Source organism: Pseudopipra pipra, chromosome 18, assembly GCF_036250125.1.
Source record: "Pseudopipra pipra isolate bDixPip1 chromosome 18, bDixPip1.hap1, whole genome shotgun sequence".
Taxonomy (NCBI): domain Eukaryota; kingdom Metazoa; phylum Chordata; class Aves; order Passeriformes; family Pipridae; genus Pseudopipra; species Pseudopipra pipra.
Genome location: NC_087566.1, coordinates 7782962 through 7798547, shown reverse-complemented (window position 1 = coordinate 7798547; position 15586 = coordinate 7782962). Strand labels below are relative to the sequence as shown.

The following is a 15586-nucleotide window of genomic DNA, read 5'->3' as shown; positions in this document are numbered from 1 at the left end:
AGGAGGAAGGCCCGTGGTGCAGATCTTGGCTCCTTCAGCCCTGTGACATCATGACCAGACTCATCATTTCAAAGTAAAGCCAAGTGAAATCAGCACAGAAAATAGTGTTTATTTGCAGCAGTGTTTGTGTGGTACAAGTGAACTTGGTAGTGGGGTCCCCCCTCACATCCACCCCTGCATGTGGTGACTTCCAGAATAGGAGCTGACAAGCAGGAATATTTCTATCCAAGATCATCCCACATTCTTTGAAAGTCTGAGGTGATTATTGATTTCAGGATATTCAGAGCAGATGGAATGAGCTGCTTAAAGGTATGAGTGACACTATCTGAGCACACCTGAGGTGAGGTACATCACCACTACCCAGCTGCCAGAGGATAAGTGCAATTCCAACACCCACATTTAAACAAAAGCGACAGTATGTATAGAAAACCTTTGAGAACTTGAGTTTAATAAACCAAGAAACGTCAGCTTGCACTTCACATTTGTACAAAACCATACAGAAACCACCTGCAAAAGACACATGAGCTAGCTAACAAAACCAACCAAAAAATATGGTCCTCAGCAACAGCACGAACAACTTTATGGGAAACAAAAACTACCAGATCTAAAGATTAGTTTATGACACTTAAAAATAATCATCTGAATGTCTTTTACAAATACACCATATAAAAAACAGGTCAACTGGAACAGAACATGAACTGAATACATATATATGTATATCTGGGTATCTACATATACACACATATGTATAGAAACTCTCCCAATACTAAAATAGGCCATTGTGGTGAAGTTGGAGCATCTGCCATTGGACTCTGCATGGAAGGAAATGACTGTCCCTGCGTGCGTGGGGTTGGGTGGAAAATGGGCTTGTTGCCAGAGAGAATGTCTGCAGTCACAATCTGAGCTGACCAGTGGGGCTTGCCAAGGGTCTCACATTGCATCTCATTCGTTAATGAAAGAGAAATAGTTGGAAAGTACTCAAAAAAACTCCACATGGCATCCAAGCTGGACAGGAAATATTGCCCCCCTCGTTACCCTCAATATGAGGAATCATAGAACGCCATTTTACCAGAACAAAAGTATAACTCTTTGCTCTTTAGAGGAAAACTACCTGGATTTGTGCCATCCTACACTGATCCCATGAATGCAGCAGTCCAGAACAGTATTTCCATGATTGTGACAGGCTTTCTCTCCTTGCCAGCATAAGGACACAACATGGCTTCCATAAAGGCATTTCACATTGTACCAGACCTGCTGATTGCAGACTTTTTGCTCACTTTTTCAGTAGCATCTTGGCAAAATCAGCATTGGACATCTTTTTAGGCTCTGCAGGGGGCTCAGATGAAGTTGCTGGTGAGTTCTGGACCATCCCATTCTCAGCCTTGGCCATGGGGTTGTTCTGACGCTGTAACGCTCGGGGCATCATGGACAGCTGTGTCCTTCCCTTGCCTCGCCTAGAGGGCAAAAAAATCCCATTTAAACACACTCTTCTAACTTGGGGAAACAACAAAGACTTTGTTCATTATGAGGAACTCTCATTTAAATGTTATTCCTGTCATTTGTTTCAGGAATAAGCAGTGCAAAGGTTTCAATGAGTGGCTTTGAAACACAGACCCGAGTTCTGGCAGACAACAACTGCCTGACAGCCCCCAGAAGTTGAAGCTCTGTTTATCCACAGGGCACCTACAATACAGGAACACTCCAAAAAATGAAAGAGCAGCCTGAATGCTCACTCTGAGCAATGGCTGGTTCTCCAGAACGAGAGGATGTGGGGGTTATGAGGGATCAGGTGCCAACACTGGATCCAAGGCAGTGGCCAATGCCTGATACTCTGATCACTGCAGACCTGTTTCTGTTGATAAAGAGGAAAAATCTTTTCCTCATCCATCCAACAACCCATTTTTTTTACGGTTCAGCACCTTTTAAACATTCTCTCATATTCATAAAACCCTATTACAGTTTGGGTTGGAAGAGGCCTTGAAGATCACCCAGTTCCACCCCCTGCCATGGGCAGGGACACCTTCCACTATCCCAGGTTGCTCCAAGTCAGGTCCTTGAACACTTTCAGGGATGAGGCAGCCACAGCTTCCCTGGGCAACCCGTGCCAGGGCCTTACCACCCTCACAGAGAAGAATTCTTTCTTAATATCCCATCTAAACCTGCCCTCTGGCAGTGTGAAAACATTCCCCCTTGTCCTATCAGTAGCTGCCTATATAAAAAGTCCCTCTTCCTCCTTTCTCTAAGCCCCCTTAAGGTACACATTTCAGATGAGATTCCTAAATTTTAGTGTACAAGAAACCCAGCATTTCCTTTCCCAGCAGTGCCAGCAGCCCCCTCCTCCCTCACACTTACGCTCCATAAACCTGTCGAGGAGCTGGGAATGTGGAGGCCCTTCCAGCCTCGGGCAGCTTCCGCAGGGGGGGGTTGCTGATCATCACCTTGATCACGTGGTCCTTCACTGTCAGACCATCCATCTTCAGCACAGCCTGGGAGGCCTGGGCTTCATTTTCATATTCCACATAGGCCAGGCCCTAAATAAGGAAAAGAAATTAGTTTTAGTGCTTCTGTACCTCCAGTATTTTACAAGTAATTTGGCCAACTGGAAGGAAATCATACAGAAAGCAAAGCTAAACGTGGCTCAGAGCCCCAGTATTCTTCTAAGAAGAATTCTTTTTACAACCTGAATTTCTTCACTCTCATTCATGATGTCCTAATTTGTGGAAGAAAAAAAAAAAAAAGAAATCCTATTAAAATAAATATAATGAAATATAATGAGGGATACTGGCTGGGAGGCATCACCTCTCACTGCTGTTATGCTTTCAAATGACATTCAAGCCCTTAAGCTGCATTTTCAGATTATCCAGTTTCACAGGAAATACATCAGGTTTTACATAACATTCCCTAAGTACATTTATGTGTGGTTTAGCCCCAATCCCAGCTCAAACTAAGCTCAGAACATGGATGGCAAGAATTGGGGTACATGAGAGCACTCGATACAAGGTGTGCATGAAACAGGAACCACCCCTGAGATGGTGCCAAGGGTTAGAAAATCCAATTTAATACATGCACAGCACCCCCAGGATGGCACCTGTGAGCAGGGCCCACCACAGACACGGCCCAGGTGTCAGGTAGAATTTTGGCAGAGCAGCAGCTGGTTTAGAATCACTTATTTAACAAGGAGTCATTTATTCCAGGATGGAAATAATGAGCCCTGTGAGAGAGAGGTGGCTCATTTCTCACTGGCAAATCTCTTACTGCAGCAGATGTTGGGAACAAAAGCTTCCAGGAATGGAGGAAAGGGAGGATGGGAATTGGTTGCACCAGGTGAACCCCTTCTACTCAGTTACTCTCAAAACAAATCCTTTTCAGACTTGCAAATACCTGTTTGTACTGTACTGAAAGTGCTGTAAACGTCTTCCCCTCCATCCCATTTTTCTTGTGCCATTTAAGTATTTTGAAAAAATTCCACTTTCCCTCTTTAGTTAGTTATCAGCACAGACACCCTGGGCTGTATAAATCCAAGTTTTAATGCAAAGCCCCACTGGCAACTTAATAAAACCAACTTGTATCCAAACTTCACGACAAGCTTCTTTTTGAAGGATTTATTGAAAATAAGAGTGTATTAAGGATGCCTACCTTGGGTTTTCCAGCTCTGTTGGTGACCAGCCGAATGTCTTTCACATTCCCATGCGCTTTACACACCTCTTCCAGCTCTTCCTTGGTGCAGGAAAATGGCAAACCAGATATAAACAGCTTGTGTTTCTCCAGGGTAGTGCTATACCTGAAAACCTGGAGAAACAAAAAGGATGTTAGTTATAAAGCAGTCAGAGACTCCACAGATTTCAATCTTACATCCCCTAAAAGTTATCAGAGTACTTGGTATCTGTGTGGTCCAAAACTACCTTAAAGTCACAAGTGGCATCTTGGAAGATATTTCCATATAAACACAGGGATACTCCAAGGACTTGCAAGTAAATGCTTCGAAACATCCATGTCTCCTTCACAATGAGGATGGTCACAGATAATCCTAGAATATCCTCAGTGGGAAGGGATCCACAACTATCCAAATTAGCAGATTTCTGCAAGTCTTGAATAAATTGATGCCAGTCCTTGTTTATGGCAAAGTACGGGAAGATGCAAGAAATCCCCAAAAAATCAGTTTGACCATTCCAAAGTAGCACAACACGAGCTCATGGGATGTGAGCACTCTGGACACAACACACTCCAACAGCTCCCCTCTGCAGACCCACCGTGCAACCTGAGCCAGTAAAACTTTACCTTAAAGTCTGGATTCTTGTTCTTGTCCACACATGGGGACACAAACATGGGCCTTCCCTCCACAGCCGTGCGATCCAGGCCCAGGGCCTGCAGAGCAGATTCCTCCTCCTTGAACTGCACGTAGCAGTAGCCCCGGAAGGTGCCCTTGTTGCTGAACACTGGTCTGATCTCTGCCACCTCCCCACAGCTCCCAAAGAGCTCCCTCAGCTTCGCCTCAGGCTCAGCCATGGTGTAGGCAAGGTTGCTGACAAACACAGTGACTTTATCCTTGCTGCTGTCATGGAACACTTTGGGGATGTCCTTCCGACTGGTTGATGCCCTTTCCTTGGGGTTTGCTGGCCCATCTGGCTTTGCAGGGGCACTTCTCCCAAACAGCCCGGTCTCCACTTCCATGTCTTCCTCAGGAAGCACACCATCACCCTCTCCCCTGTGCCTCTTGCTGGGTAGCTCTAAATAATGAAATTAAAAACCTTATTAGAAAAAATTACTTCATTTCATTCACTGTTGAAACTAATATGTCCTCCATTCCCACTGTGCAGCTTGGAAATGTCATTGTATTTGTGGTTTCACAAAAGACACAAAATAAAAAGGTTTTAAATAACAACGACAGATTATTCCACCAAGACAGCTTTAGATGAAAGCAACAGGAATATTTGTTCCTTTTGTCAGTCAGTTACAACTGACAGTTGCTGATTCATGTTCTTTTGTTTTGTCTAATGGGTTTTTTTTTTAAAAAAAGAAAATCTAAAAGCTCCCAAAACTCCCAGGGGCTGCAACCTATTAAAGTCCTCTGTTATCAACTTCCCAGAGCCTGCAGCAATAGCGAATAACCCAATTTACACACATGGCTTGGCGTCATATGATGAGTCAGAAAAACGACTTTAAAAAAAAAAGAAAAAATATTTCTTCAAAATAAGAAAAGCCTAGAAAACTCTAGAATTCTTAAAAACATATATTTCTGTTGGTCAAAAACCATTCAGCTTTGCTTTCATTTCATTACCACAACAAAGACCTTCCAGGAGAGAGAAGCCCTGAAAGCACAGCAGCTCTGAAGACACGAGTGATGGCAATTCCTCATCTGCCTCTAACACAAAATAACCCTGTTGCCAGAGGTCTGAGATTTTAATTTTATTTTATTTTTACCTTCTTCCTGTCCCCATTCTCCCTCATCCTCATCGTCTGCCTTGCGCTTGTCTCCAGTCCTGGCTTTTTTAGCCTTTTTGGAAGCTTTCTTTTCTGCCCGAGCCTGTTTTCGTTGCTCAGCTTTCTCCTCCTCCTGCTTTGCCAGAGCAGCTTCTTTCTCAGCAGCCTACAAAGAGGTAAGGTTTATTTATTAATTTTTTTCCAGTGACTGCAGATGGCAGAGCATTTTCTGGAGCACTGGACCCAGAGGGTTTTCTCCTGAGCTACATTAACCACAGCACTAATGGGAACATCATTTAAAGCACATCTCAGTTATTTGCTCTCCCAGCTTTCCTGGAGTGCACAGCACTCTTGTATCCTCCCAAGGGTCAAAAGGGGAAAGATGAAAAGCATCAAGAGAGGTTGTTAACCATAGTTTTAAACCAAAAATCAATAGTTCTGAGGCTTTAAGACAAGTCAGGCTGGGAAGTAACAAGAGAAATCTGACATTCAGATGAGCATGATCTTAATTAGGGTGTATAAACTGTTTCAGTAGCTCACAAAGTTCTGACCTTTGCTCTTTGTTCATTAACTCGAGCTAATCTGTTCTCTGTTTTTTGAACAGCTGCATCCCAGTCTTCCAGTGTTCCTGATGGATAAAGTGAAAATAATTTTACAAGTCTCGTATTTAGCTCTCTCATAATTTAAAAATACAATTCTGGAAAAAGAAGAGTGATTCACTTCATGGAACTTGCTCTTAATATTAACCTTTACACATGAAAATTTTAACTAGAACAAGTAGCTTCGAAGAAAATAAAAACAGAAGCCAAGCAGAGCAGAAACCCCTCACTTAGACTTTGATACTCCAAAGGGGTATGGAAAAATCCAGTAATTTTAGCAGGCTCCAAATCGAGCCAGAAGAGAAGGAAAGAAGACAGAGCTGTGAGTGTACAGGACAGCAGTGAAAGGAAAGTGAACACAAAAACACCGGATCAAAATTCACTCTGTGTCATCACACATTAACCAGGCTGGGTAAGATGAGGTGAGGAGCAGGCAATTAATTACCCTTCTCTGAGCCAATTAATTACCTTCAATCCTCTCCAGGGTGAGCAGCACCTCGCAGACGTGCTCGGGGTAGTCGCTGGTGCACTGCACGGCGCGGTGCAGGGCCTTCCTGCAGTGCTGGGTGTCCCCGTGGGCTCTGCAGGAGGGGAGGGCACTGAGGGGCCAAACCTCACAGCAGGGCCACAACACAGCTACTACATCCATGAAAACCTTCCCCCTCCTTCCCCAGCAGCTCCCACTTCACACTGGTGCTGTAGCACTCCTGGAATACACAGCAGAGCTGCTCCAAGAACCTCCAAACCCAAAAGAAGCAAACCCATGCTAAGCTAAGCTTTGCCTCACACAGATGAGGAAATCAAAAAGGAATTAACTCTCCCCCCGCAGCCAAGATCTTACCTTTCCAGGTTATAGTACTCCAGCCACATGTTTGCATATTTGGCATTTCCTTTAGTCATAATGTTGTCCCAGAGCTCTCTGGCTTTCTGCATGTTGTTACACAGGCGGGCCTGGAACAGAGCACCCAAAATACCCAATATCATTTAGGATCATTCGTTCAACACCATTAAATCCCAGCACCCAAACCAAGGGAAGACCACAGGTGATGCAGACAGACCCAGGAAGATACACCCTTAGATTAATTTCTACTCTTTAATAATACTTCCCTGCCCACCTCAAACATCTGCCTTGGTTCTGGCTGCCACATATATTTCTTTTTTGTCATTATAAAAAAATATTTGATAGTACGTAATAGAGCACTTCAGCTCTTCCCCCAAACTGAGAGCTTGCTTTGTGTTTAGGAAGAGGGGAAATGGCTTAGGAGACCCAAGCTGGATTCACCTGATCTGACTGTGGAGGTCTATCAATACACCAGACAGGTGACTTAGAACTGCTTTAGCATAACCTGAACCACACCTGGATGTACTTATTTTCTCCCTCCCTAACTGGGCATGAAATGAAATAATTAATTCAGCTTCAGGCCCACATCGTTCAGAGGATTCCAATGGTCAACATTTTGGCAACCCATCCCATGCCTTGTGCCCAGAGAAATCACAGCACACAGGTAACACGACTGATCCCAACTCCTAAGAGCCCATGGCGAAGGAAGGAAAATAAAACATCCACTTGTAGTGACTGCACCAGCACATTTACTCATTGAAGCAACCCAGACAAAATTCCAAAGTAGAAAAGGAATTTTCTACTTGGCTGGAATGTTAAAACAATCAATTTTATTATCTAGTTCAGTAATTTAAATACAGCAGAGAGAAACTTCACCTCAACTCTTGCCCAGTTCTGCATGATGGTGCAGGATGGATCTCCACTTTCACTGAATCCTAGGAATAAAAACAAAGACTGTTTGTTGTACTCGGCTCTTGGAAATAAAGTGTTTATTAAACAAGTTCTCCATGGAGTTGAAATGCTTATCTGGAGCTTTCTTAAGATGTTCAAGACCCTTGAAGACAAGTTAAACATTGTGTGGAGAACTGGTCTTATAAAAATTATTCTGAATGAAGAAAACAACATATTGGATGATTTAACTCACTCTCTTCTACTTCTTGTTTCAAGTACTCCACAGCACGTGCAAAGGCAGAGCGCAGCTCCTCCAGCTCTTTACTTGAGTCTTTAGGAGAAAAAAAAGAAAGAATTACCTTAAAATAATAATTAATTTCAATTTCTCATCCACTAAAACATTTTCCTTAATACCCACAATGATTTTATGAGTTAGTGGTGAAGATTAAATTTATTACTTCTTCTTCTTACGGCTATTATTACCTAAATTTATTACTCACTAACAAAAACTCACTACATGCATAATAAAATACCATTAGGTATCAAAAACACAAGGCAGGGCAGATTTGCAACAGCATAATCTACTCTGCCAGCAAGGAGCTGCTTTAAACCAATTACTTTCTGGCCAGTCAGTGTCTATAAAACATATGAATTTAACTTCTGAGAAAGATGAAAATACTGTTATTTAAAAAAACCCAAACAGTAATACCAGTGTTTCAGAGAAGTACATAGAAAACAGTTTAAATACTTATTCCCACATTTATCATACAGACCTTGTGTAAAATCTACTCTTCTTCTCAGGTAATCCAGATATGCCTGCCAGATCTCTACATAGTCTGTTGCCTGGATAAAACCTGCATTCAGAGCTTTTTCAAACATTTCTGAAAGAAAATAGGGGAGAAAACTCAAACACAATTACTTTTCATTGTCAAAATTAGCAAACTGCAGTCATAGCACAATAAATATATACACATACACCACTGGTTTCTGGGAAAACAGGAAAAGACAAGAAATTCTACAAAGTAAACTGGCTTAAGAAGTGGACTTAAAGCCAGTTTAATTCAGGAATGTTCATTCTAAGTTGTTCATTGCTTGCTCAGAGCTGCAGCTGCTCACCAAAAGCAGCCCTAGAAGCATTTGCTGTACGTGGCAGCGGCTCTGAGACTGCAGCAGGTGGAAACAAATCCTGCAAGTCCCACTTGCCACAGGTTATTCAGAGGGCAGAACTGTAAAGAAGTTCTGCTGAGGTGGCCTTTCTTTACCAGAAATGATGCTGTGATCCACCCTGTGCCTCTCCATGGCCAGGAGGTACCTAATCCACAGCCCAACTGTCCAGGGGCAGTTCCTGACAGCGCGGTCGTGGGCGGATAAAACCAACTCCTTCACTTTGAGCTGCCGGTCCTGGAAGAATCATACAACAAAGTTCAAGTTCCTGTCAGCCAGAGAGACCATCTGAGCCAAATCCCATCTTACAAAGAGCCATCATTTGGGAAAAAAAAAACAAAAAGGCACTTCCATTTTGTATTTGAAAATCTGAGCTGGGTGTTTCAAATTCTATATTCCCAAAAAGCCAGGGAACACCTTCAAATGAGCAACACGAATTGGAACTACCAAACCAGTGAGGTGTTTTCTGCCAGTGAGATAATGTTTATTTTAAATTTTAAATTCCCAACTGGAATGTAAGAGGAGAAGAAAGGATCACACACAGCCTACTGATGCAGGTGCTGTTCCACCTGCAACCTGCTGTCTCCAGCTGGGAAGATAAAGAGATGACGGAGCAACTGGGCCTGGATGAGCCTCCTGCAGGGAGTCACCCTGATCCCTTAATCCAGCCACCTTCTGTCCTGCCTCTGGAGCTCAGGATCAGCTTCAGACTGCACTAACCAACCCCATGGAAATATGGGCTGAACAGCTGGGTTTACTTCAGTGCAGCTGGAGCTCAATGGCCAAAACATTTAATTCTGCAGAGAAAATACACAGCTCGAGGAAAAAAGTGTTCAAATGCTCACCTGATTAATAAACACACCTCTAAAAACAGGAGGAATGCAAAGGTGAGGAGAAAAAACAGTTTCTGGAGGATTTAAAGACTAAAGGGTAGGATTAAAGTAGAACTTACTGGCTGTTTGTCAGCCACTGAGGTTAAAAAACAATAAACCAGGGAAATAAAAATAAGGAAAATGTGTGCAGTTTTAAGTTTATTTCCTTACCAAATACTGGTTGTAACGTGCCCAGAGATCTGGGACAAGGCAGTTCTCAGCCAAGGCTCTCTCGTAGATCAACTGAATGCGAGCTGGATCACCTGCTTTCATTTCAAAATCAATGTAAGCCTGGTATTCTGCCAGCTTTGGTGTTTCAGCACCCAGCTGGGAAACAAACAGGGAGACAAAACATTAAACTCTTAAATAAAACACAATTCAAACAGTTCAGCTGTTCCCCAGAGCAGGTCTCATGCAAAATTTCACATAAGAAACTTGCCTCTAAACTCTTAAACATCAGCAGCTTTTGATTTTCACACACCTCTGAACACCAGCCTGCTCTGAAACCACTCAGATCCCTACTTGTTATTCCTCAATGCTGGAAAAAACAGCTGGAACACTCATGTGCACCTTAGGGTGGCCTGACACACTCAATAGATTCAATAATTCCCAGTATTCCCAGTTGTGAGGCTTCTTCTGTCCCCCATTGCTCACAGCTCAAGTCCCCCAGCAACACTCAGCTGCTTTATCTCCGGGATTAGAAACTAATAAATTTGGGAAAAAATAAGTCACCCCAAAGCAATTCACTCTTAGTTTTAAAGCAAGATACAAGTGACAGCATTACCAGTGCCTCTTCATAGGGTTTGCACTTCTCCAATTGCTGTAGAGCTTTTTTGTAATTTTTGATTGTTGTTTCTGGAATTGGCTCTTCTGACCACTCCTCATATTCAGCATATGAAGCCTCCATGTCTATGAGAATAGACATGAAGCCTCATTAATAATGCACTTATGGGACTAAAAAAAATCAGATTTCAACCTATGTTTGGCTCTAACATATATTCCTATTGTTATTTATATAATATTTATAATAAATATTTACTTATCCCCTTTTGGGATCTATCACACTACTGCACACTTCAAGGGTTCAGACACCTCACCTTATCCAGTATCCTACAGCAAACTCAGGGCAAGTTATATTAAACCTGCCCATTTGGAATTAGAAAACCAAAGGGGCAAAATTTTCCCCAAGGCTTTAAAGAAAATTTAAGAAACCAAAGTCTCTCCATATGGAAATGAAGTCAAAGAACTATGTTTGACTTTCTCTTGTGAGCAAAGCAGCAAGAAAAGGGACTCAAGAGTTTAAAATAGGAACTAGACAAGGAAGAATTTCAACAATCCAGCTGTCAGAGATACTCCCTACCAAGGTTTTTATGCAGCAATCCCAGCTGAATTCCTCATTTCTAATGGTCCCGTTTTGTGCTCATCCCTTGCACTTTAAATAGCCTCAAATTATGCTCCGAGCAACCAGATACACTAGGTTTAAATAAATACAAATATTTCTGGTCCAAAGGGATTTGTGCCTCATTCATGAGGCAAATTCCTCATTTCTAGTGGTCACATTTTGTGCTCATCACCTGCACTTTAAAAAGCTCTGAGCAATCACATAACCCAAGTGTCAATAAATAAGAATACTCCTAATCCAAAAGGATCTGTGCCTCACTCACAAGGCAAATGGCATTGATTAAAGGGAACACAGGAATTCCAGCTGCAGCTTGTGTGGCTCTACCAAAAGAACCCTGGTGCCCAGTGGCTGGATCAGTGTATCCCAGCTCTTCCCTCCCTCCCTCCGGCTCTTACCCAGCAGTGGGATCCCCAGCTGGCGCCGGAACAGTGTGTGGATCTTCTCGAGCTGGCTGCACAGCACCTGCTGCTGCTCCGGGGATGGAACGCTGCCAGGGGCTGGCTACCAACAAAAGGAGGGAATTCAGTCAGCTCCAAGCTGATGGACACGATGGGGGGTTGTTTATGAGCCGGGGGAGCCGAGATCCAAGTGGACACACACGGCCAACTCGCATTTCACTGCTGGGAAAGCTAAAACTTGGAGATCACTCCACTGGGTCAATGGGAAAAGCATTCCTGACTGAAAGCTGACACAAGCACGGGGAAATGATCAAGGAGAACAAGTAACTGTGCTGCTTCACAAACCACCAAAGAGGTTTCAGTAAATCCCTGGGGTGTGGAGAGATGATTTGGAACTTCCAGCTTTGATTGTGTTTGGGAATGAAAGGGCATTCTCCTGTTACTCCTTTGTTAGGGCATTTCAGAGAATGGGGTAGGAAAGGACCTTTAAAACGAAATAGTTCCCACCCCACCATGAGCAGGGACATCTTTAACTCCCATCTCTTATGTAGCTAACTATAAAAATTAAAAGAAATATTCACATTCTGGCCATCTCGTAAAAGTATATTTTGCAGATGTCAAACTGTACTTTCCAGGGATAAAATACCCTCACTCACAAGGCACAAACAGTGTGGAATAATGGATGAGTTAAAAGCTGAAGTAGAGAACAGTCTAGAAACTTAAACAAGATTGACTCTGTGCAGAAATAGTCACTGGCAAGAATATTGTTTGATAATGGAGCTCCTCAATTTAAAGCTGTTCTCGGCGATTCAATCAGCAGTGGGAAACTTTGCTCCTGGATTTGAGATTTTATGATTTTATTTAAGCACAAATCCACTAATTTATCAATCAAATACACAGAATGGCTTTCCCAGAGCAAAGGGCCAGTTTTTAGAGCTGAAAAGGTCCTTTTCTCAGAGGAGACAGCCCGAGGTGACTCCAGGAGCTGCTCCACAGCTTGTCTGGGATGGGAGCCTTGGGGAATGGCCTCACCTGTGCTGTTTCCAGGATGGCATTCTCGAATTCCCTGTATGCTTCCCACAGAGCTGTGCCCTTGGTGACGTGCAGCCCCACTGCAGTCAGTGCCCTCTCAAAGATCGACCGCACCTTCTCGATCCCCCCTTCCTGACCGATGCCTCCAATGGAATATTGGGCGTATTCCAACCAGATTTCAGGACCTAAACAAAGGACAAATAGATGCCTGGGTTTCATTATTTTTGAGGAGATCAAGTCAACTCTGCTTCCCAAACACCTTATTTGCTGCAAATAAACAGACCAACACATGACAGTTCTCTTTATTTTCTTTTTTTGTTTATCCAGTACAGTAAAGCTAAAATATTGAATTTATGCTGCATCGCTTCACGCGAATATTTCAGAAATTAACTTGAAATGTCAATCCAATTTCTGCATTATAACAGAAGGAAAAGACTTCTCTATAAAAAAAAAGCCAAATCTGGATGTAACACAAGACATTTTACAGCATTTATTAAGGACTTACAGATGTAATCCTTGACAGCTCGTTCAAACAGCTCATAGACCTTCTCTCGCTCATGGCTCTCCGAAGCCATTTTTATCTCATCCTTCAGCCAGTCCAGCCAGATTTCTAAAAGGAAAAGATTTGGAACACATCACTGCTGTTCAGAAATAACAAGTTACATCCACATGGTGTTTTATTAGAGTTTTTAGGAGCAGAGTTAAAATCAGGGAGAGGGCCAAGGCAAAGAGAGGAATTTTAACTTCCATGACTACTCATAATTAATTTAAAATTAAAGTTGTATGGAGATTTTCTAAACTGGTACTAAACAAGCACCTTTTTACTAAGGGAGAAGTTGCAATTTATCAGACCCTTGAGCAGAGGATTAGGATGTACCTGGAACCAACCTGTCCTCACACTTGTGACAGTAAATGGCTTTGGAGGCTGCAAGTTTCCACAGACACAGAAGGAAACATGGAATCATGGAATGGTTTGGGTGTAAAGGGACCTTAGAGATCATCCAGTTCCACTCCCTGTCATGGGCAGGGACACCTTCCACTATCCCAGGTTGTTCCAAGCCCTGTCCAACCTGGTCTTGGACACTTCCAGGGATAGGGCAGCCACAGCTTCTCTGGGCAACCTGTGCCAGGGCTTCCCTTTCCAAGACTAAAATCCCACTGGCAGAGCAGCCTCTGCAGTACTTACACTGTCTCTGTGTTATAAATAAAAAGGAGATACCCATTTCCAGGGCTGCCCACAGCTTCCACCAACAAGGAATTTTTTTGCTGCTCATCTGTGAAATGTCACTTTTGGCAGGAGTTTGCTGGGATCTGGGTCACACTCCCTGCCTGAGGGTGCTTAAACCTGGCACAAACATGTTGTTTCACCACTGAACCAGCAATCTCCACAGGTGAAGCTTCCCTTGTGGAGGCTGTAACAGGAGCAGAGGATGCTCAGTACCTTCAGTGAGGGGGAAGAGTTCGCTCATTTTCTGCCGAGCTCTGCGGAGCTTCACCAGCTCTCCCTCCTGACGGAGCAGCTTGATCAGATCCAAGTGACAGTTGTAGTCAAAGGCATTGATGGACAGCTTAAAAAACGATAAAAATCAATTCTAAAACCACTGCTGAGTGATGGACACGAAGAAATCAAAAATAAATCATAATCTCCTCATGTGTTCACAGAGCCAAGACAACGGAGTTGCAACGAACTTCCTCCTTGTTCGTAAGGTGTTTCCAGGTCACACAGAGACATTTTTAAAAAATGCTTTCAGGTTTAAAAGAGCTTTAAGTTAAGCTTAGTGCTCAGCTCATGCCTCTAAGCTCCCAGGGTTACTGCTCATAAATCCCAATGCAGCAGAAGCACGACAGATTCCAGCTGCACAATGCACCCGAATGAAGAGTCTCTTTTTAAGAGCCAACTCATGGAATATCCTGAGCTGGAAGGGACGACGAGGATCATCCCAGGCCAATTCCTGGCCCTACCCAGGACACCCCAACAATCCCACCCTGTCCCTGAGAGCGTTGTCCAAAAGCTCCTTGAGCTCTGGCAGCCTTGGGGCCGTGACCACTGCCCTGGGGAGCCTGTTCAGTGCCCGACCACCCTCTGGGGGAAGAACCTTTTCCTGAGACCCAACCTAACCCTCCCCTGACACAGCTCCAGACGTTTCCTCGGGTCCTGTCGCTGTTCACAGAGAAAAACGTGCTTTAATTTCTTCAAAGGCAATGAAGCCCCCCCACAGGCGTCTGAGCTGCCTCAATGAGTACAAACGGCGCACTGGGGCTCCACTCGCTGATTTCCCTCGCAAAAAGCCACTCCAAACGCTCAGTTTTCACTTCAGACTCCAAACACTCGCGTCTTAAAAACACGGAATATCCCGAGTTGGACGAGACCCGCAAGGACCACGGAAATCCACGTCTTGACACTTCCCAGCATCAAAGTACAGGCACAGTCGTGGCTTATCCTCCGTTCCCGCCACACCCGCTGCCCGCCGGGCCCACCTGCTCCTCCAGCCGCTGGATCTCAGCCTCGTTCTCCTTCTCCTCATCCTCGCCGTCGCCGGAGGAGTCAGAGTCCCCCTCGTCATCCGAGTCTCCGCCCGACTCGGGGTCTCCCTCCGGCAGCCGCTTCTCCTCCTCGGCCGCCGCCTCAGCTCCCGCCGCCGCCATCTTATGCAGCTCCGCTCGCCGGCCGCCGAGCTCCGCCGGCCGCCGTGGCTGCCCCGGCGCTGCCCGTCCCGCCGTGCCGCGCAGCCGCCAGCCGAACAGGGCGGGGAGAGCGGTGATACTCCGCTCGCACCGTCCCGCGCCCGGCCGCGCAGCGGGACCGAGTTGCACTGAGCGGAGCGGCGGCGTGACCCCTTGTATTCCGGAGTGTGGCGCAGGCAATGTTGCGGGCACCCCGCTGCGCGGCCCTCATGGGGCCTCTGGGAGGGTCCGCGGCGTGCGCGGTGCGGCTCGGCCGCCATATTGAGTGTGGCCGGCGCGTC

General features: G+C 44.6%; 1 protein-coding gene across 1 annotated transcript; it reads right to left on the bottom strand.

Annotated features, from left to right (window-relative positions):
• Window positions 1–89: 89 nt before the first annotated feature.
• On the bottom strand, window positions 90–15301 carry SART3 (spliceosome associated factor 3, U4/U6 recycling protein). Its single transcript, XM_064674924.1, has 19 exons — window positions 15099–15301; window positions 14062–14188; window positions 13126–13230; window positions 12621–12805; window positions 11586–11691; window positions 10573–10697; window positions 9960–10115; window positions 9015–9153; window positions 8526–8633; window positions 8006–8083; window positions 7738–7796; window positions 6862–6971; window positions 6489–6601; window positions 5973–6049; window positions 5422–5587; window positions 4279–4727; window positions 3637–3789; window positions 2353–2531; window positions 90–1454 (listed from the first exon to the last, which is right to left on the bottom strand). The coding sequence occupies exons 1-19, from the start codon at window positions 15264–15266 to the stop codon at window positions 1274–1276; spliced, it is 2784 nt and encodes a 927-aa protein (XP_064530994.1). The 5' UTR covers window positions 15267–15301; the 3' UTR covers window positions 90–1273.
• Window positions 15302–15586: the final 285 nt, after the last annotated feature.

Excerpts from the sequence above, each read along its gene's own strand:
- SART3 (XM_064674924.1), bottom strand. The coding sequence starts at position 15,266 with ATGGCGGCGGCGGGAGCTGAGGCGGCGGCCGAGGAGGAGAAGCGGCTG. Across the intron at positions 7,797-8,005 it reads GAAACAAGAAGTAGAAGAGA|GATTCAGTGAAAGTGGAGAT; the intron begins GTGAGTTAAATC and ends TTTTATTCCTAG. Across the intron at positions 5,588-5,972 it reads TTAATGAACAAAGAGCAAAG|GCTGCTGAGAAAGAAGCTGC; the intron begins GTCAGAACTTTG and ends ACCTCTTTGTAG.